Source organism: Echiichthys vipera (genome assembly GCF_963691815.1).
Source record: "Echiichthys vipera genome assembly, chromosome: 1".
Classification (NCBI taxonomy): Eukaryota; Metazoa; Chordata; class Actinopteri; order Perciformes; family Trachinidae; genus Echiichthys; species Echiichthys vipera.
Genome location: NC_139826.1, coordinates 31,455,959 through 31,478,712, shown reverse-complemented (window position 1 = coordinate 31,478,712; position 22,754 = coordinate 31,455,959). Strand labels below are relative to the sequence as shown.

The following is a 22,754-nucleotide window of genomic DNA, read 5'->3' as shown; positions in this document are numbered from 1 at the left end:
ATGTGTTTCTGCGAGCTTTACAAGAATGTCTAAAAAAAGTTTAGTACTACAGTATGTGCAGGTTTTTGTCTTTTCTCAATGGGAAATTTAAACATTTTCCATCCTGCAAATCGGAACACATGAAAAGGGACTCCTTCCTTCAAACACGGCTCCTTTATTCTTTGTTGTTGACAGCTAATGTTATTGTGAGCCTATCTGAGCAGAACATCATGAATGGATGTATGCATGTGCTAGTGTGTGCATTCTTCCACAGCTCATTATTGGCTCAGATCTTACTGTATGCCCTGAGCACTAGTTAGTCCAGATGTTTGATGTCTAAAGGAACATACGACTTTGGAAACTTTCCCACATGCTATCTGGAGTGGTTTACTCCACGCTGGCCCCATACTTCAAAACAACCCAGCTCTAAAAATAGTCGGAAGCTTTCAATCATTCTGCAGACTCTTCATGTTTCTGATAGTCAGCTCACAGAATCACAATATTACAAGTCATGCTTTATGTACCGAATGCATCTCATGGCTCTTAGGCTAGAGTTCACAAGGCACTAAGCATCTTATTGGGTTTACTCTTTGCAGCTCTCAGCCATGCCCTCTCACATCAGAATCACATGACAACATGACATAATAAGCTCACAGCAACCAGGCTGAATTCCATGTTCTTGACATGAAACCCCGCCCTCAGGACCACTCTTTCTGTGCCATAATGTTTTATTTCAACTATACATGCCGTGTTAAAAAAATCAACAAAAAATATCATGAAACAAAGACCATCATTATTATTTACACATTCACAGTACAACTTTACAACATATCTACACGCTGAAATACTCTGGAGATCATATATACAGCCAGCCCTGCATCGCCATGTTGTACAGTATTTAAATCAAAATGACATGACAAAATCCAGTTCATCCGCGCAAACACAGAGCTCAGACTGAAATATAAAGGCTTCAATTTAGATTGCAACAGAAAGACCCAGTTCATATTGCAATGTACAAGGCAGTTGATGTCAGTGTGGATGTGTTGAGTAGAAAAGAGAGTCCAAACACTGGTTAGATGACAGGCAGAAAGTCTTTACATACAATCATCACTTGTAAACAAAATGTGGCTCTAGGCTAAACAAGCAACTGACACTTGGATAGGATTGCAGATGTTACCCAAATAATGTACTCAAGAGAAGTGATTTCTCAGTCGTCACTACTGGCCAATAGAAACTATTCATGTCACTGCAATCCTGGGGAATTACAGACTGTGTGTGACCACCGCCCATGCCAATATACGGCTTTCATGTGAACACTGTGTTAATACATTGGCTGTGGGCAGGATGTGCTGCGTTGAGCCGACTGCTCCACAGTGCAAGGTCTAACCACCCTACATCCCACTGTCAAGAAAATACATTCACTGCATGGCACCTCTATGTGGTGGATAAACACCATTCTTTTCAACACCGGCAGTAAAGGAGAAAAATGTATTCATACCACTAATAAAGGTTTTTGTCAGTCACTTTCTTTTACAAATCACTTCAGTTTGGATTAGGTTGAGATTTTCCAACACATCCTGCTGATTTTCAAATTGCTTGTATAAAAAAAATGTTTATATAGTATATGACAATAACATACAGAGGACCAATTGACATTGCCAATATTATATACTGTAGTAGTTCATTTTGTGAATAAGGCACACAATGCACAGATTCAGGTACACTTGCCTAAAAATATTTATACTCCTTATTTATAGTATTTAAGTATATACAGGATCTTGTCATTCCCAGCATGACTCATTTGGACACATTGGTAAATTGTTGTGTTGTTGTGTTGATTGTACACTGGCCACTCGCAGGGAAACTGCACAGGGAACGCAGGCTGCAGAACCAGCCCGGCCGATGACAGAGGTGTTACATCCATGTATTGTTCTAGGGTCAGTTTAACATAACTTTTAATAGGATTAATGCAGAAGGAAAATTCTAGTGTTCTTCTGTTAGGGGACAAACATGTTTAATGGAACAGAAATGCCCTGAAATGTTGAATTCATATACATGGGCTAAACCATTGGTGTTGCTTTAGTTTTATATGGTAAATTCTTTAAATAACACATTATAAAGGCAAATCATTTTGTTCAAAATTCATTTATAGAATGAGATGAGAAATGTCTTTTTTTCCCTTAATACCATTGCTACATAAAGAAAGAAGTCTCCTGAACCACCAGTATAATTCCTACAAAGGAGCAGTGGAGGTTTCAGTTCTGGAGAGAAGCATTTTCCCCCATGTATCAGTTTTAACAGTGTGTTTGGTTGCTGAAAACTGTACTTCTTGGCCTCTGTCTGCAATATAGAACGCACGCACCCACGCACGCACGCACGCACTCACACACACACACACACACACGCAGATGTGCAAACCCATATCACAGGCTATTTTAAAGTGGTAGAGAAAATAAATGCATCAAAGACAAACTCCTGTCTAAAACCAATAGCAGCAAATTTACTAAGTAATTACAGAGTCCCTGTCTCAGTAGACACCCGGCGTGACCAGCTTCACCTCAGCCTAACCTAATAAACCAAAAACACTACAGAGTGACAGAAAAATGTTTTGGCTCGGTTCAAATGGGCTCTAACAAGAACCAATGAAGAGATAATGTTATTGAAATGATAAACGGTGACTTAGGTCTTAGACAGGTCTTAAGGGGGCATCCTCTGGCATCTGGCACCTTTACACAAATCTGCTTTCCAATCAACCAACACACACACACACACACACTTACACTCATTTGCTCTCTGTTCGCTAGCGGCTTGATTCAGCTGTTCCTGGTCATATGTATATTAATCAACACACACATATGATTTTTGAGTTTCCCCTCCTCTGCCCCCCAGCCATCTTACTAAGAAAGGCATGGCCTACCTCTCGTCTTTGTTCAGTTCACATTAGTGGGAAAACAGTGCTCAAGGGCAGTGACAAATGAGACCCATTCTTCAAGTATTCCACTGTATTTTAACCTGGCACTACACGTACAGACGCCCTAGCAGCCCTAGCTGGTGTCCTAAACCTCGTACCTAATATGGGAACGGGCTACGGCCTGGCCTGGATACAATGAGGGGCAGCAGATTCACCACTGTCCATTGTTCATATCCTATGGCTACCGTGACAAGGGAGGGATGGAGATGTAGGGAGCGAAAAAGCCCCAAGGAGTATCTTTGGCCACATGTGATTTTCCTTTTTTTAGTGTGAGTGAATGTGCATATCATTTAAAGGGGGAACATACCTCAAGTTGATACACAAACACACACTAGGCCCTACCCCATCCGTAGCCACCCCCAAGCCCTCAGGACTTAAAGCTCTGCAGTCAAAGCTAAGAGCTCACTCAGAAGTGTCCATGCACCTTTAATAACTGTACTTATTGACCACTCGCATCTGTGGAGTCTGTGGTGAAAACCCATTGGGTTTAGGGGGCACATCTGGCTTTAGTGATGGGGTCCGTTTAAGCCCTGTGCGAGGGAGTGAGCCATACCCACTGTAGCTGCCCTGTCGGGGCACAGAGGATGGGTGGGGTGAGTGCATTCCTGCGCCCATCACTCCACCTTGGGAGTCAAGTCTGGAGGGAGGTTTTGGCGGTATGTAACCACCTCTGTTCATACTGTGTTGGCGAGACACAGACACCCCCATTGTTACCCCATTTGGTGAGGTGGATAAGGAGTGCCGGTGAGAGGCACTCCGGTGGAGTTGATAACCCCCTCTTTGTCTCTCCAGGGTGCCCCCCATGCTCAGGCTACCCGTTGGTGTTGTGGGAGTGGTGGGCATGGGCACATCAACCCTCTTGGTTGGGCTGTGCCTCGGCAGGGAGGAGGAGGGAGAGTACAGGGAAGCCTCACGACTGGGCACCCTGGGGGGTAATTCAGTCAATTCCTCCATGGGCTCCAATGTGAGATGTTGTCTTGGGCGAGGCCCTGATCCCTCTGGAAGAATGGCCTTGGGGTTGGCCACTGAGTCATTTAGGTGTTTTAAAAGGTCATTTAGGGTATTTCTGGCATCCACAGACCTTTTCTGGTCTTTCCTACTTCCCTTAGAATCTGGGTTCTTCATCTTCCTTTCAGACGAATGTGGCAATGTATCATCTCCATTGCCATGGTTAGAATGATCATGTGTGGCATTGGGCAGGACCACCGCACTAGGGATGTGGGAGTGCCCCAAGGCGAGGTGAGGGTGGTTGGAGTTGGAGTTAGGAACAGGAGAAGGAAGGAACTGACCCTTGGCTGATGAGTTGGACTCCTTGCGAGGCCCACTGGCCTTTCCGTGAGCCCTCTCCCACTGGTTTTTGATGGGCTGCAGGTTTTTCTGCTGAAGCACAGGGGTGGACTCAGGTGTAGGCAGCGCGGCCAGCTCAGGGGGCTGACAGCCGTCCCTCAGGATCATGGTTTTGGTGTCTCCATTGGGTGAGTTCAGGTCTTTGCCATTACTCAGCAGATTGGTGTACATCTTGGGAGAATCGATGTTGGTCTGGTACTCCTAAGAATGACGACAAAAAACAAAAGAGTAATTTAAGACACAGTTTCACATCGTTTTGAATCAGTCCTTTCCACAAAAGACTTTAATGTAGCATTGGAGCTGCTTTTATGTACCTTTACAGGGCTGTCAAAGAGGCCGTTGAGCTTGACAAAGCTTCCAGTGGAGTCGGAGCAGGATGGTGCAGACTCTGCATCCTTGTGGACATGTCTTGGTTTACGGAGGAATGAGTCTCGGTAGCAGAAAACAATCAGACCAGCCAGGAGAGCACCCATGAGAAAAGCTGCAAACACGCAGGTGATGAGGATGTTCATGTGGACCATCTGGTTGGTCTCACCTGCTTGGATATCCCACACACCTACAAAACATTGGAGCATTGGTTAACCCCCTGGTGAAAAGAGTCAAAGCGCTCAGTGAAGCATCCCTCCCCATTCAACAGCAGAAATGTGCATGTTGGTGTGAGAACACAACCATGCATGAGTTTCTGATTTTACAATGTTCCCTATAGAAGGTAGCCAGTCAACCACAACCAAAATCCATAAATATTGACAGATTCCTATTCATCTAAACCCAGATGAAGAAGAAATATGATGAAAATTGGCAGAAGCTGTTAGGTACCCACATCCATTTCACCATCTATAAGAAGCAGTGCTATGTTAGTTCAGAAGGGAAAAGTGTTGCCTTGATCCACGTTCCACTAGAGGCTATTTGTTATGCATTTAACCGGAACCAAAGGGTTAGGTGTGCTGCAACTCTTATCTGAGTTGGACAGCCAAATCAATCTTTTTGTACAAGAGATCAACCAGCAGGAAGTTATTTAGAGGAAAGAGAAGCAGTGCTTGTCTCCCAGGTGTTGAGATGTTGGTCTACTGGAAGTTTGTTAGTAACCACAGACATTGAAAGAGTTAGTCATCCGCTGTGCGGCCACAATAGTAATGTGGTAGAGCAGGCCCAGTCAATGATCTACCAGCCAGGGTAATCTGTTACTAGAGCTAGAGTTCAAAGAATCTATACTGGCAGAGACAGAAGCTAAATCCAAACAAAAGATTTTAAAGAATCTATGAGAATGGTGAGTGTAAGGTTTAATGGTTAGAAATCTGGAAACAAATAATTTAAAAAGAAAGCACATAAGAAAATCTAAAGGAAAGAAAACAACAGTAACATGAAAATATGCGACAGAAATTCTGTATGAAAATATCTATTTGAAAAAGAAAAATACTAAATTAACATCTGCCATGTTATCTATTGGGATCCCTAAATAGCTGCCAATGTGTGCATGTGTGTGCTTTTAATATGTGAGACTATGTGTGGTACTTCATTTGTGAAGCTTAGTGAGAGTAGTCGGCAGCTATCGGATCAGGCTCATTGCAGCATGTTGGCTGCCTCCCTGCGGGCCTTACCCTCTTGCCCCCCTGGGATAGTGTCTAAAGAATGGGAGGTGGCTGGGTCATCCTGTTGCACAAAGCCTGAGCCGTAGAGCTCTGGACCAGGCCCAGAGCTGGGGCTCTGAGTGGGTATGAGTACTGGGGGGTGTATGGGCCCACTGGGGTGGACAGTGACTGGCGCTGATGAAAACTCCATGTCTGTGGTGACAAACAAATTGTTAACAAACTGTGCATATGTGGGTAAAGCATACTGTTATCATCCCGGTTAGTAGGCATGGGAAATGGGTCATTTTTAAGGTTAGTGTCCCACAAAATAGTGACTAAATTTTATCACAGTTCCCATTCACAGATCAATGAAAGTACATTTTTGGTTTTTGTTTAGACAACTTGGAAGGGGAAAAAGGAGAGGACAACGAGGTTCAAAGAGGAGTTGGTACACAACAGTACGGATGCCAAGGGATGGTGGGTTGGGTATGGGGGGGCATGCAAGAGGGAGAAGGGATCAGAACAGGAAGTGATGAGTGAAAGGAGGAAGTGAATCTGTGCTGAGAAAGAGCACCGATGTCGCCTATGAATCTGTTGTTTGTGACTATGAAGATGAAGCAGGTGACGTCAGCATTCAGGAGGTGTTTGGTATGAAGAGAATGAATGGCGGCAGTGGTAGAAAGACAGGGTTGGAAATGCTGAACTCAAGGAAAGAAACCATTTGAGTAAAAGATCAAACTAACCAGAGGTAGGGTCGCCAAATGATTTGTAATCTGGCGCTGATGTAGTGCCCAAAAACGCTAAAAGAATTAAAAGGACAAGAAATCAGTATAAAGGAATTCAGAAGTAAAAAACTTAAATTCCTAAGAGACACTAAGAGTGCAGTTTATTGGGTTTAATAATAAAGATATAAAAGCACCCGCTAGCAGTGTCCTTTTCTCACTGGAGGCCCTCTGGTTCTGATCAATACTGAGGTTCAGCCGGGGTCATGTTTAGTTGGTACAAATGAAGGGACAGGCTTTTTTTTGTTAAATCAGCAAAGGCACATTTTCTGGATCTATCTGATATCTTAAGACCTCTACCATTTGCACCGACTGAACATGACCCTTGATTGTACATGTCCATGTTTCTGCCTCACAGGTGGCATAAGTTACAGGTGGCCATGTACTGTATGCAGATGTGTGTGTTAATATTGCACATAGACTTATGTAGGGGCAAGTTACTGGAGTGGTTACTAGAGTGAGTGTGCAGGCTCATGGTGTGTGTGGAAATGAGTTTGTGTCAGATTTGTGTACATGTGAGTGTCAGTGTATGTGTATCTGTATGTATTTGCACGTGTGTCAGGATAGATGGCATGAAGATGAGATTCGTACCATGACAGTCTCCCAGATGAGCAGTGTTTCCATTTTCAATGTCCTGCTCATATCCAGTCCTGAAAAGAGAGCAAAGAAGATATTTTTATATATAGAGAGAGATTAACTAAAGAGTTGGGAACATTCTTTCTCATTTTTACGTCTATAATATTTGCACTTTATATCACAGCAGAGGCTTGAACTTACAAGACACCATGCTCTATCCTCTCACAGGCCCCATGAGGTTTCCAGCCACAGTAGGGATCCCTTGATGCAATGCAGGACCTGGAGCCATACAAACACACTCATCATCAAAACACCGGATTTAATCATTCTAGGAAGTGCACTATAATCATTTGTGACTGACTGAACATTGACCAAAAGGCAAAAGATGGAGCTGTTATCGTTCCCTTTTATGACATGTACTGAAACACAAAACAATAAAATCACAAACCTATGACCGACCGTATGAAGCACATTTTAACCTCCTACGTGAGCATAAGCACGTCACTTACTTGTGGCAAGAAGAATGCCTTTCACAGCGACTCAGGGGAATACGGATGACACAGCTTGAAAAGGCAACGTACAGGCTGTGCGCTTCTTTGTCCACGTGCAGCGAGAGGACACGCTTGTCATCCTCGTGGTTAGACAGGCACCTGGAAAGGGAAGAAAGAAACCTGATCAGAGGTTTATCAGATAAGTCTGTCTACCATTTCAGTCTCAGTAGATTTAATCACCTGTTAGGTGGTGAATTCACATAAAGCTTTCTCTCACAGTTTAAAAGGGGTTTAACCTCTAACACACTGCAGGGTGCGTCTTTGCATCCACAAATAAGCCCAAAAAAAACGTATACATGTTGTGTATGCACAGAAAGCAGACAGACACAGTAAGCAATGCCGGGATGCTTCACTTAAAGAGTTGCTGACTCCTCTGCCAGAAGGGGAAGAGAAAAAGGGAAGAGGCAGAAAGAGACAGAGAGGATGGGAAGTGTGTGTGTCCCTACTTGGCCCTGTTGAAGACATCTATCTCCTCCAGAAGCAGGCTGTCATTCAGAGACACAGAGGAGGTCTTGGCCAAAACCTTAAGGACAACCCCTGACTCAGCCCCGATGAACACCACTGTGTAGTTCTTGTGCGGTCCTGCTTCATTGTCCACAGCCAGCGCTGTCAGTCTGTACCTTCACACACACAGCAGAGACGCATGTGTTACTCACAGCAGGGGTTATCCCATTAAAAACAAAAGAGGCTATTTTGAGTACATGAAGCACTTCGGCTGTTGAGCTGCACAATACACCAGTAAATTAAGAAACATGTCTTTATTGATATCTGTGTGACAAATTGATGAACTTATTGCTAACCCTCATGTGCGTCTGCATTTACCTGACGCGAGTCTTAGTGAACCAAGGCTCATCCCCGATAGAAGGCACAGCTGTGTCCATGAGGGGGTGGGACTTGATGAACTGCAGAGTGTCGTCCGGGAACTCGATGGAGCTCTTTAAGGACGCAGCTGGACCATGACCTGCACAGCACCCGGGTCTAGGATGAGGGTTGCACACGAACAGAGGCAAAAGATCAAAGATCAGCCTATACGATCACACACCAGGGAGTAATAATAGCGTGTATTGAAATGGATGAAAAGTGCAACGAGAGGGTGGGGGGAGAGGAGCAGGTGCTTATTAGTATCACAAAAAGGCCTCAGCTGGAAACATAAAATATACATATGCATGGTTATCCTCCATTAATGATTTACAGGGATAATGAGGTGCTTTGTGGACTTTGTGTTTTGGACACAGGGCAGGGCTGCAAATATACGTGCTGACTGTATACAGGTTAAATATGCAACGTGTCTAATTATGCCAAATTAATTATTTAGTCATCAGCAGATGGTGAATGTGTGTGCTGGGTCATTGCTAATAACTTGGTCCCTTACTAGTGAAAAATATTTGATTTCATTAAGTTAAACCTGGACAAAGAAGGGTTAAAAAAAATATGTAAAATGTCAGGGGATAAACAGCTGCTTAGTCAAGTGCCACCTGCTTAAAAAAGTCACGTTAAAAATCCGAAAGTCTTTTTTTAACAGGGTTTTGTCTTGCCTTATTGGCTCTGTATGCTTTTAAAAGGTTGAGAATTTGGAAACGTCTTGAAACACGCCTCCCCGACTGCTTTACCATGCTTTGTGGGTGACTTTTTTTTGCTGTGTCATCACAATTCTATAGACCACCACCTGTGGGAAATACTGCTCAGTGCGCCCACCCCGCCGGAATATAAAAATATAATGGGATGCACACTGACGATTATGTGGTCACTAACGGATGATTTCGGCTCATCGACTTTCAGGGGACAATTTTCATTAGAAAGAAAAGTGTAATCCATACCGTGGTTTGGGCAGCTTTTCCTCCGGAAAGGGAGTCCAGACAGAGTCAGGAGTCTTCTGCTCTTTGAATCGGCCCAAGAATACTTTCTCTATGTCGGCCATGGAGAAGGCGCACACTGCAGACCCTGGGATACTGCAGAGAAAGAAATGCATCCATTTAACATCCATGCATGACTCCTAAATTTCTTAATTCTGTCCTCTATATCGTTTTCTTTAATAACTAACCACAGCCACGGCTCACCTGTTCATCTGCGTGGTAAACACACCCACCACAGAGGGTACTCCGTTGATATTGATGATGTCAGTGATGGACTGGAGCACATCAAAGTAGAAGAAGGACTCCCCTGGCACAGAGCAATTCAGCCTCGCCTTCACAAAAGATGTCCAGTGCTTTTCCAGCACCCGCTGTGACCCACCAACGTCATTCTTACAGATCCGGGCCACACGAGAATACACAACCTGTGACGTTGCAGGGGTTTAAGAAAGGACAGAAGCGGGTGGAAGAGGAAGGCAGCTGAGTGAACGTCACTAAGAACACTTCAACATGCTGAATAATACATCTCTCCATCCTGTAGCAACTCGGGACAGACGACTTAAATACACGCTCTCATCTTTAACTTTGTGTGTGGAGATGCAGCACCATGTGAATGTGTGTTTGATTGCACTTATTACCACGGCTTGGAGTGTAAATGAATGGTGTGAAGCAGTTGGCTTTGACAATTTGAATAATTTATCAGTGCAATCCTCCATCAGAGGCCAGGTGTCACCCAAGCATTAGTAGGGTTGAAATATTTATTCGCTGGTGGCTGATGGAGGATGATGACTTCCTGCGGCTTGGCCAGACCCGCTCAGCATGAGGCGTGGTCAAATCCAAAGTTTGCCTCAAACATAAAACATCCTAATGCCCTCTGCATGTGTCGTAGGTAGAGGCAGACACAGAGTGCACATCTCCTTGAGACAAATCTGCTCACTGTGTAATGGTTTTACATTAGTAGAACATTCCCAGCGAACGCTGGCTGCTGAAATTTTTCATGTATTCTAATGCGATGTACTGTCATCGCATGAATGGGCCCCATTACTACTGAGGCCATTTGTGGCAGAAACACATGCACCAAGGGACGTGTAAGCCTTTTTTGGATAAAGGCATACGTACTGAATCGGTGTGGAATATGTAATGCATTATAAACGGCAGGTGCACTGTCTTACCTTGCCCAGATTGCTGTGCTCCACAGCAATCTCTCGGTAGAAAAAGTACACATAATTCCCATACTCTGCTGCATGCAGGAAATGAGGTTCTGTGGGAGAGACAGAAGCAGAGAGTTGAAGTGTATTTCTGCACAGTCACCACCACTGCGCATGTTGAATATTTCAGGGATTTGTACAAGGCTGTATATGACTGAGGGTGACCTAGATTGCCTGGGAGAGAACAGGCCATATCGCCATGGAGCTTGGCATGGCAGGAGAGCTCTCCATCAATCCCAAAAAACAGCATTGACAGCCATGTACATACATACACCATGCAAAGGCACCATGGGCATTTAGCTAGCCTGCAGGTAGACATATGTATCTCAAGAAAGCAAGAGGAGAGAGAAATAAAGCTTGAGAATGATGAAGAGGCAATCGTTTACCTTTCAGCCATTTGGAGTCATATTTGATGGTCCTCAAGGCTGATCCATCACCCATACTGCGATAGATGACAGAATCACTGGCCTGGAAGTCAGCTACAGTTGCCGAATACAACTTCCCCTCTGAAAAAAAACAAAAAACGACAAGGAGTACAGTCACTAAAAACAAGGATATATTGCTCTTCAATGCTTTGTTGTTTCTCTTCTTTAAAAGGCTTGATTGGCTGAGTTGTTATCGCTGCAGGCACAGTTTTACTGTGGCAAAGACAGAGAGGTGATAATGAGAGCATAAGTAGGAACCCATTAGTTCTTCTGCAAAACTAACTATGTCTGTGGGCGGGTGTGTGTTTGACCCTTACCAGCGAAAAGGGCAACGTTGGTTTGCTTGGAGTCGAATGGGCATCGTGCCAGTCCATTGATCTCCTCCCCATCAAACTCGAGGTTATCCAGCTGAAGGGAAGACAACAATCACCCACACATTAAAAACGTTTCACCTGGGGACACAGTGAAAACGAATACTAGCACGCACATGAATCAGCCATTCGAGTCTAGTCAAATTTATTTAAGTGTGTGTGTGTGTGTGTGTGTGTGTGTGTGCGTGTGTGCGTGTGTGCGTGTGTGCGTGTGTGCGTGTGTGCGTGTGTGCGTGCGTGCGTGCGTGCGTGTGCGCACAGTTGAGCATGCACAGCCCTGCCACTGGATACTGACCCTGTAGTATCTGCACATGGGGTTGAAGCCGTTGGTACCACAGATGAACACAAGGTCATCGTTTCTGGGAACCAGCACTTTGATGAAGTTGTGGCACTCGTCCTGAAAACAGACACACACCATGGGAGAGCGTTTTTAGAGGCAGCCAGCTTCCCTGCTCACATGTGTAAGCCTCTGTTTGTGTGTAGGAACATAAAACAAAAGGGTTTTTATACATACTCTGTGTTTTCCCTTGACGGCACACATGTCTCTGTCAGCTTGGCCCGATCGCCATGTTAGCTTCTGTGAGAACCAACATAGAGCATTAGACACACGTGCACGGCACACTCAATATACACACTCACTCATGCACGCGCACACACAGTCCTCCCTATTCCACTCTCTCATTTTATGACCTGTCCAGTTTGTGATGAATGGCTCGGTATTTTCTATGGAGCCCTTTAGTGTTTGTGGATTGAGAGAGCAGCTTGCGGTGAGAATCTTACCCGGTAAGGAATGATCTCATTCCTGTAGGATTCCCTCAGACTGACCAGGTACACCTGATCTCTGTGGACAGACAGCAACAAAACACATAGCTCAGTGACACAGCACAACCAGGAACACAACTCATTTTCAACTTTTCAGTTTTAAAACTAAGTTCTAAACTAAATCTGGGGGGTCATCTGTGTTTATTTCTAGTATTAATAAATTGGTAACATACAGAATAAAAATGTATTCAGGTCTCCATTTAAAAATACCATTTTCAGCACATCTATGTTTTCCATATTCCTAGAGGGACTCTGGTGCATAATCAGCAGCTCATTTGCAGTGTTTTCCATGTTTTTTCAATTTGATCACCATTTTCTGAAATGCACATATCATTGGATACTCTCATTTACTGTAAACTATGATTTCAGCCTCTTCTTGTGGCAGGAAAAAAAGCCTTTTGGAGAGAAAAGGGGTTTAAACCAAATTCTCATTTTTAAAACATAGGTAAATAGTCTTCAAAACCTGAAAATGATGAGAGTTAAATATATATCAAATGTATTATGTGAACATTAACAGGGTGTTACAAGCTGATGCACAGTGAATTTTTTCTTTTGAATTTTTAGCCTGTTACATGAAAACCTGAATATCCTGTCTCTGCGACCCCATTTCACATGACAAAAACACATTGTTTTAAAATGTGTAAAAAAATGTAATAAAACCAGTGGGGATCAAATTTTATCATCCCATAGAGAACAAAATGATGCTTCACTCTTAGTAAAAACATGTGAATACACCAAACTGGTAAAAGGAGGATCCACCTGACAACAGACATACATGTGGTGGTGATTACAGGGGCTCCAGAGGTGGGAGTTTTATACTGTAGATGTCCAGTTGATTTCCTGCTACAATATTAGGGCTGGCAGTCAGATTAATTCCAGTGCCAATAAATACCAAAAAGACATGTAAAGATGCCAAGAAATCCCTGACAGAGCATCAGGCCGGAATGATAGACGCCTTTCCTGGATCAATACCGGCCATATACATCAAATGCAGGCCTAGAAGCCACAGATCCAATAACACTAAGAGCCTTTTCCCCCCTTTACGCCACTGTTTACGTGCCAAGGAGTGACTTTAGTATATTGGTGTGGGGGATGTGTGAAAGAGAGAGAGAGATGGCGTGTGTGTGTGTTGAGTTTACCTGCCAGCGATGAACAGAGTGTCCTGTATCTTGGTCATCAGCTGAAAGTCAAGGCGATGCTGTGACTCGTTGCCAGAGGGCCTGCCTCTGAACGCAGGGTACTTCCGTGAAACTGAAGACATTACACATGCACACATACTGTTGATGACAAACTGAGATATGCTGTGTGTGTGCTTTATACAAATCCTCTTGCAATTAAGATAATGTGAACAATACAAATATCTACAGTATGTTCTATATGATTATATCTGTGTGCCATTGTGTTATTGTTTGTGTGTTAGGTAATGGCTGCCTATGTCAGCACATCTCTCTGTTCTTCCAGTACATCACAGAGATGAGAAAATGAAATCCACTTAATGCTACAACTGACCATACAGCAGATAGATTTTATGACTATAAATATGGCATGCTAGTGTCTGAACTGCTGACGTGACTAGACGAAGGAGGCTGCCGGTGACTGGAGTAAGAAAAGTGTATGTAACTATAGTTGTTGACTTTTTCAGTGATGTTGCAGTAGTTGTTATCTCTACTAGCACCTCATTTCTGTGCGTGTATACTCACAGTGTGCATCAACGACATCCAGGGGTACGGTGTCTTCGGGGAAGCTGACTGCGAGGAGAGTGCGTGAGCCTGTCAGCAGCAGCAGCAGCAGCAGCTCACTGAGCAGAAGCACAGCTCTCTGGCCCATGGCTGCTCACAGACGACACTTCCTGTTTCACTCTAGTGGAGATGTTACCTGAAAACGCACACAAAATACATGCTTTTGTTGCTTGACATGTAATACATTTCATATTATATTAAATCCCATGCCTCAAACTCTAGTCTTATGAGTTAGACCCTAACCTTTAGTTAACCTTAGAAACAATGAAAAAAATCATTTCTGCAGTGAAGTTCTTGTTGATACCAACTATGTTAGTAAAATACAAAAATATGAGGCACACATAATGCCCTCTCAGGCTTATTGATGACTGAGCTCTCAGTGGCAGTGCTTGGCGTTTCCCCTCTACCTCTCCCTACATCTGCTGTCTAAGGGAAGGTCAGCCAAGTGACCGGTGGGGTGTCTCTGTGTGTGTTGGATGCAGCGGAAGTCCACTCTGTTAGAAACGTGGCAGGCCTGCTGTCTCTGTACATCTGTGCTCCGATTGGTTTGTCCTGGGCCAGGATCAACACTAATGAGCACACTGCAACTTCATCCCCATCACTAGTGGACATTCTTAGACCTTAGCTGACTTCTATTAGCGCTATGTTGGCTGTTATTGCTTCAGTCTTTCCTTAGGACGGGGGGGGGGGGGGGGGGGGGGGGGGGGGGCTTTATTGCAGTCCAGTGATTCACTCATCTTTGTCTTAGGAGGATAAAGTCATCGACTGTTGTTTTGACATAGTATTAATATTTGTGGACACTAGCTTACACTGCATCTGTTTGTAGACATGATATACCGGCACCTACATTGGTAATAATTCATTAGGGGAGTGGAAGAAGTTTAGCATGTATGTTAGTGCTTGGAGGAGTGCTTTAGAGACAGACTGTGTCTGTGCATATTAATGATCGGTGTACATTCAAATATTTATAAGGCAAACAAATTATTCATGCAGGCAAAGCCTGAACGGATATAAACAATTTACCGGGAGATGTCACACAGGCAGAGGGATGGATTAGCTGGGAGCACACTGGGATGCACACACACACACACACGGCTGCACATACATAATCACTCAATGGTGTAATGCAAAGACTGATGCATGTGCATGCACACACAGACACACACAGTATTGACTCATTTTTCAATTAGCCCCACAGCACACCTGCTCCAGTGCTGTCTGTGGGCCCTGCCTGCCAAGCCATTAGTGTGTTGATTGATCCACACAGGAAGCATGGCAGATCAGCAGCCAGCAAAGGCAATCTCTGGGCTTAACTCTATCACTGTAGTCACGCAAAAACTTTAAACAATCTTTCCACTTATTTTAAAATGAACTGTTATACGTATGAAAATTGACTGCGCTGTCTTAAAACCTACATGTTTATATAAAGCTCAGTGTTTCCCAGACACAAATAATCCAATTTTGTTTTCCGAACAGTTCCTGTATGATGTGTCACTAAAAAGAATGGAAGCGGTGGAGATGGAAGCAGAGTAATGCCAGCGTGTTTTAGTCATCAACAATGTGTAATCATGGCTATTCAGCACTCTGTGGGATACTGAGGCCTTTGAAAGAGCAATGTCATTATGACTAAGTAAAGCAAAGCCTTGACCAGACAACGCTTAATCTCAATTAGTCGACTTAATAGTTAAATTACGGGTTAGATGTGTTCCAAAATAGGAAGACTGAAAGTGGGCCTATATTTCCCTATAACTGCAAATATCAATGATGCTGAAGCAGTCACTATACTCTAATCTAAATACAAATGAATCTCTGGACACAAACGATCCACAGATCTATGCCCACAGCCTCCCAGATCTATACAGAAGAACAACTGTCAGCAACTTCATCTAAAGGAGAAATGATGACACTGCTCTGCGGAGAGAGACAGTGGTGTTCCTTAAAAGCACAGTGGCTTTTTTTTTACTACTTGGTTCAGACACTCTCACACAAAGAAATGTGCTTTATTAAGACCCAAGCAATAAATTGCTGAGTTTCTTGGAGAAGCCAGGGACAGGAATAGATAGAAAGCACACAATGATAGAAAAAAAGCAAGCTCTGAAAGGTAAATAAACCATGCTCCACTTTTCACTTCTATGGTGCTATCGTACAGGCTGCAGGCTGTGCTTCCAGCCCAAACTTGGCTCTTTTCACAGGTAAATAATTTCCTTGGTTGTCAGAATTTAGAGTCATGCTCTAAAGTATATCCCCTCTTCGTAGGCACACACCACTTTTTTTCTCTGCCATTCCCTCTCACTAAACTATTCAGGAGAAAAACACTCCAATAAGAGGCAGAAGCCCAGCTCCGATCTCCCATGATTCCTTGCATGGTAATAGCCTCACTGCGGAGGCGAAGGCTTTCCTCAGAAACTTTAATGTAAAACAGAAACAGAAGACATCCAGAGGTCAGCGATCTAAAATTACTTCTCAATCTCTAGTGAGCCCAGCATGTTTTCTATTGACTATTCCTTTGCGCTCTCTGGTTCCTAACCCTCCTGTCTGTGTGTGTGTGTGTGTGTGTGTGTGTGTGTGTGTGTGTGTGTGTGTGTGTGTGTGTGTGTGTGTGTGTGTGTGTGTGTGTGTGTGTGTGTGTGTGTGTGTGTGTGTGTGTGTGTGTGTGTGTGTGTGTGTGTGTGTGTGTGTGTGTGTGTGTGTGTGTGTGTGTGTGTGTGTGTGTGTGTGTGTGTGCGCGCACATATAGGCCTCAACAAGCCTAGAGATGCTGGGCTTGTCACGCAACTCAATGCCATTCAGCCTTGCCTTACTCTACCTCTGTTATTACAGGCTTTTAAATGTCCTACAACCACGCACTTTCCCTGCTGATGTTGTTGGCTCAGGCCCAACACAGGGAGGGGAGGAGAGAGGAGGAGGGGGTCTGGTGGATTGCTATTTCTACTGATGGTGGGTGTAGGGGTCTGTAGCCCAATTCTGGTAGTTACAGCTGAAGATTTAGTGTTCCAAGCTTAAAATGACAGATTAACACATATTCTCCTCTTAGCTACGCTTTCGCTGGTACATGTCAGCCATAACCTCTCCCCCACTGCAACACTGAATGGATGTTTTTTTGCAGGGACGGGCTATTGGGAGGAATTGGGGCTAATAAAAGAAAGACAAACAACAGTGGTGCGTGAGGTTTCCTCAATAGAGTGTGAGTTTGATGGGTGGATGTAATCCCACCAGGACAATGGCTGCTGCTGCTCGAGGCTGCTTGTCATCTTACTGATCTGTACAGGAAATTAGATAGCCCAGGAGTTTAGTTTCAGACATTTCACTTTTCACACTTGGTCTACGTATGTCTAAATGCATGCATAAGCCTGCGTGACTGTCCAAAACTGGATACGTCCTATAACATGGTTGTCTCAACTCTCAACTGCTCTAAGGAAAGTAATCAAGATGCAGCCACACAGGGAAGTGACTCAGTTGCCAGATGATTAGAGCAGCCACCACACAGGCCCAGAAATGATTAGTACTCCTTTCCCCACCTCAGTAATAACCACTACCCCTAATCGCGTGCTATTTGCCTAAGGATCACTTCTGAGGGGCTTGGTTGGACTTGTTGCTTCAGAGATTTGGCAGAAGGAGAAGGCTGTGCCGCCCTAAACCGTGCTTCCCTCCCTTTCTACTCTACCTTGGCAGGGGAGGAGTGAAACAGGAGAAAGGCTGTTCTCAGCAGTAGTTCTGCTATAGTAGAGCACAAAAGGGGCTGAGCTGCAGGTGTGACCAGGAAACAAAGAGGGCTTTGGGCAAGTCAACACAATAGAGCCCCACCCCTGGTCAGTGGACCTACATTTAGGAGAACTGTTCAGGGGCTACTAAAAGGGGGTTCTCAGGGAACAAAGCAAAGTGTATAAACACACTGACTCCAAATGCTGCACATAGGGTCAAACTTTTTATTACTCAACCAATTTAGCCTTGAACAATCTGGTTTCCAAAGCAGCAGTTTAGGGACACCATAAGGGGAATGGTGTAAAGAGTTAACACTGATCACTGTATGGTTCAATGGCAGTTGTTCTGGGGTTACAGTCGGCTGTAGTGGAGGTTAACGGTGATCGTTCTGGTCGCTGAGTTCTGACCCCGCGGCCAGTGAGGCGAAGTGAGACACCAGCCAGCTGTGCTGTCAACTGGTTGGGATGTTTGACCTGGTCAGACTCTGGTGTTCCTGCCAATTTCAAGTTTTTTGGTTTCAGAAACTAAACAGGATTCTCCTCTTTCTGTGACAGAGCTCTGACACGCCACAGTGTCAGGCAAATGTACACATCTGGTGTAGGTTTTCAACAGATTAGCTTTGTTTTTATTTCTGTAAAGGGAAAGGCACTGGTTTGAGAGAATAGCATCGACCACAGACTCACTAAAAATAAACACTTTTTGTCTTTATTTCAGAATTAATTTAGCACATAATGTTAGTAGTGACAGGTTCAGAGTAAGCACTTTGGTTGAGAATTTGGTTTATCTCCTTTTGCTCATTCACTTGATTTGGCCAAATTTTAATAAGACACAGCAAAACAATTCCTAAAACTACTCTAACCTACACACCCCCTTATGCAACAAACGTACCATTCCAATTATCTCCCTCTTTCTCTATTATTATTCTATTTCTCTTGCTTCATCCGCTGGTAATTTGTCAAGTTTTGCGTGGGGATCTTCCGCTCCTCTTTTACGCACACAATCTATGCAGCAGCCCGGGCTCTAATGCAAGCATTGTGCGGATCGGGGCGTTAAGGCATTCAAGTTTTATCCGTGGTAAATCTTTTCAGACCCCTTTAGCCCACATGTAGGACTCATACAAAAGACAACAAAGACGCGGGGGACAGCGGTGGAGTGACAACTGTGATGGGGCTGCGTTTAACTGCCTCCACGGCACTAATGCATGCACAGGGCTGGGCTGTTGCTCTGTCTCCAAGAAGGTTACGAGCGCTTCTCCAATTTATTATCTAACATAAGAATACCATAATGAGATTGGGAATACATTAAATAGATTAAAAGGTGACTGAGCAGTCTCCAGCATTCAAGTCCAACTGTGCGTCTTACTCGTCTTGTATTGTTTAATACTGTTTTTTTGCATGCATGGTCCGTACAATCATGTGCAGGTTCTCTTTCTTCCAAGTGGATTTTTATGAAGTCGAAATGTCAGAAAACACACACTAATTCGTGCCTTGAATCCTTTGAACACAACTCAGAAGAATACACAACAGAAGAGGTGGGCTATTGTCACTGAAATTGGAGCAAAATCCGGACACTTCTCTGCGTGATAGATCTGTTAAAGACCAACACTGGTGTGTCTCTGATTTTAGTCTCGGTAAATCATTATATATATATATGTATATATATGTGTGTACATCTCTATTTTTAAAATGTGCACATTTTACTATGAAATCTAACTACTTGATTCCCTTGTATATATTTTGTTCACAAAGTAGCTCTCCGGGTAGCATAGACGCCAGTAGTGATGTGTCCTTTATTAAAGCCAAGGTCCATCTTAATAATACACAGCAGAGCTATAAAATATACTATATCAATAATTAAAAATGACCGAGGACACCTACCTTGTGTGTCCGAATTCACTCATGAATGGGGCAATCCGACTGAATGTCGTATTCCTTTGGTAATCCATTAAAGAGAAAACACCCAGCATTTAATATTCCTGATATTTTAAGCTCCATCCGGAACTCACTTTTCTCTTTTATCCAGTTGCGCACAGATTTCAGCTCGGCTCGCCACATAGGAGCATTTGGACTGCCTGCTCTGTCTCCGTCCCCGGGCCCCTGAGCTCTGGTGACTGATCTTCAAAGCTCTGCCACGACCACACAGCCCCCTCCCTCATACACCAAGACACCAGCCCCCTTCCACTACTATTAACTTTAGAAACCAGAGGGAAAGAGCATAAACATTAACGACGCGCTATCCCTACCACGCCGCGCTGACTTCATGTACAATAATTGATTTAATGCTGATTGAAGATAATAGAGGGCATGTGGATTGACGGAGAGCATGATGTCGCGCATCTCCACTCGAGTCAAATATATAAAAAAAAAACTATATACACACACAACTCTTTCCTGTGCTTGTTTATCCAGCGTCCTCTTAGCCACACCAGTTTGGTACCTGGTTTAATAATGCGACTATACAACTTACTATGATTAAAAACATCTTCACTAGGAGGATACACTGTCTCATAAATAAAAGGGGTGACTTTAGATCTGCTTACCCTCGGTTACACCGCTTTATGAGCGCTGGAAAGGCGCTTCCGAGCAGGACAGATACACGAGCCGTGATGGAAATGAATGGATAGTAAATTAGATTGAAGCGTACGTAAAAATAGTCTGAACCTGAACTATTTCTGTACTGCAACCCTCAGTTTTACAGATCAGCACAGAGACGTGGTCAGAAGAAATATTTTGTATCCCAGCAAAGACTTCTCCTCTCTCTAGTTTTTCCCCCCCGACTTTCACTGCGTAATGCGGCGCAACAAAGTATATATCCACGGAGCTGCAAGAAACTCACCTCATCTGAATTGCTTATTTTATATCCTTTTGTGTTGCTGTAATCCCAGAAAAAAAGGATTGTGCGCGTCGTAGTGAATCAACTTCTCCCGACTGAGAGAAAAACAAACTAATGCACGGCAAATGGTGTAATTCGACCCGTGTTAAGTCAATCCATCCAGAGAGAGAGCCGCAGCCTACCAATAAGCAGCGCTCTTGCTTCAGTCCCTCCCCCACCAACACCATCCATCTCTCCTCAGTTGGTTTGGGCTTCTCTGCCTGGCTCTGGCTTCCTTCCTTTCTTTCCTAGAGCCCAGAGAGAAAGAAAAAGCAGCGACCCCCTCCCTCCCAGTTCTCCTCCTGTGTGACCCCTTATTGCCCCCCCCCCCCCCCCTTCTGTTAAAACCCCATCCCCCAACTCCAAGTCAGCAAGAGAGCCTAGTAAAAATGGCTGAGTTCTGGCTGCTTAGTAAAACACAGCTTTAGAAATGTTGACTTTAGAGAGAGATGGATGAAGCATTTCTGCTTCAGCATAGCACCATGCAACTGATTATTCCATTAAAAGTGGTGAAGTACAAATAGTGTAGAGTAAAAGTTTGGCATGCATTATATATTATAGCAAACTGTTTTGCTATAGTACTATCCCTAATATAGAAATACATGTCTCACACACACATACACACACACACACACGCATATATATATATATATATATATATATATATTTGGGTAAAAATAATAATGCTACATGACGATAAATGTTAATGTGCACTCCAAACACAATATATCTCTTTAGGATTATTAAATTATCCTTGTCCTCTTTTGTTAGGGCTACTTCTGTATAGATTAGGCACTCTATATGGGTATGTAAACATCAGTGTGAGGGTGTGTGTTCTCGTATGCATGCAAAGCTGAAGTCGTCATTGAACGTGTCAGGTCATTTCAACCAGGTCTGCAAGGCCGTACAATGGAGGCCCATTTGCACCCCATTAGAAAAGCAGGTTAGCAGATGTGTGAGAATCTTTCCCAAGCGAATATCCTCACCCACACACACACACACACACACACACACACACACACACACACACACACACACACACACACACACACACACACACACACACACACACACACACACACACACACACACACACACACACACACACACACACACACACACTCTCCTGACAGCCCCCATTATGAGCTGAGAAAGTAGGATCTGCATCTCAATAGTTACACAGGAAACACTAGTTTGCACCGCTGATCTGCCTGATCCCAGTTTGGCACTTCTTGCATGTCTTTGTCCCTGCTTGTCCCTCACTTGTCCCACCCTCTTCCTCTTTTTTTAATGCCGTTACTACTACTCAGAAACCAGCCTCTTCATTTGACAGAACCTTTCTTTTGCCTCAGGCACCCTATTGTTCTCAATTTTGTCTCTGATCTTACCAGGGTTATCTCAACTGATGATGTTGAAACTATCATTTATGTGACTTTCAGTCCCTTTGTTCTGACCTCTCATGCTTTAGTCTCGGCACTCAATGTTTCCGTCCTACGTTACTTCTGTGCAGTGTCCCTGTGTCCCGTGGGGACTGAATCAGCACAAGCATCAATAATGGTGGGAGAGTTGGAAGATGGATAGATCAATGTGTCGAAGGTTTGCACAAATGCAGGTACTGAGTGTCAGGATGGGTGATCACATATATAGATCTGTGGGCATCTGGTGATTGGTGGGTGTATTGATTGATCTTTTTTCCAGTGAATTGACAGTTTTATCACGGGTGTAGTGGCATAGTGACACCGTTTCAGTAGATTTTAATGGGTTTAGGTGCACTATTTTTTGGCTTTGACATCTCTCAATCTGCTTGTGGTGACATTATTTTACTGCTAACATGAAATGTCACCAACCCAAGGCCAGTAAAAGGATAATTTATGAGTTGACTGTCTTATTTCAGGAAATTTACAAAAATGAAGAGGGCAGAGTTGCATTGATGAAGACGAGGCTGTAGTTTGATGACCACATAAACATCTTCACCTTATTTTATTAAATAAA

General features: G+C 43.8%; 1 protein-coding gene across 4 annotated transcripts; it reads right to left on the bottom strand.

Annotated features, from left to right (window-relative positions):
• Window positions 1-698: 698 nt before the first annotated feature.
• Window positions 699-20,838, bottom strand: sema6d (semaphorin 6D). Of its 4 annotated transcripts, XM_083913175.1 has the most exons (21): window positions 20,727-20,824; window positions 19,769-19,822; window positions 14,151-14,325; window positions 13,590-13,701; window positions 12,409-12,469; window positions 12,143-12,205; window positions 11,924-12,025; window positions 11,575-11,665; window positions 11,219-11,338; window positions 10,797-10,885; window positions 9,832-10,049; window positions 9,592-9,723; window positions 8,597-8,752; window positions 8,221-8,394; window positions 7,733-7,873; window positions 7,425-7,502; window positions 7,239-7,297; window positions 6,609-6,665; window positions 5,896-6,078; window positions 4,612-4,853; window positions 699-4,498 (listed from the first exon to the last, which is right to left on the bottom strand). In XM_083913175.1, exons 3-21 carry the CDS (start codon window positions 14,275-14,277, stop codon window positions 3,377-3,379), a joined length of 3,327 nt encoding a protein of 1,108 aa, XP_083769301.1. In that variant the 5' UTR covers window positions 14,278-14,325; window positions 19,769-19,822; window positions 20,727-20,824; the 3' UTR covers window positions 699-3,376. The 4 variants fall into 4 exon arrangements, with proteins under 4 accessions (XP_083769301.1, XP_083769300.1, XP_083769302.1 ...); XM_083913174.1 differs by lacking the exon at window positions 19,769-19,822 and having other exon boundaries at window positions 20,727-20,838; XM_083913176.1 differs by lacking the exons at window positions 5,896-6,078; window positions 19,769-19,822 and having other exon boundaries at window positions 20,727-20,838.
• Window positions 20,839-22,754: the final 1,916 nt, after the last annotated feature.

Bases quoted from the DNA above. Each gene is read 5' to 3' on its own strand.
- sema6d (XM_083913174.1), bottom strand. From the start codon at position 14,277: ATGGGCCAGAGAGCTGTGCTTCTGCTCAGTGAGCTGCTGCTGCTGCTG. The intron at 13,702-14,150 runs GTGAGTATACAC...TAATGTCTTCAG, and splicing joins GGATGTCGTTGATGCACACT to TTTCACGGAAGTACCCTGCG. The intron at 7,503-7,732 runs GTAAGTGACGTG...GTATGGCTCCAG, and splicing joins AGGCATTCTTCTTGCCACAA to GTCCTGCATTGCATCAAGGG.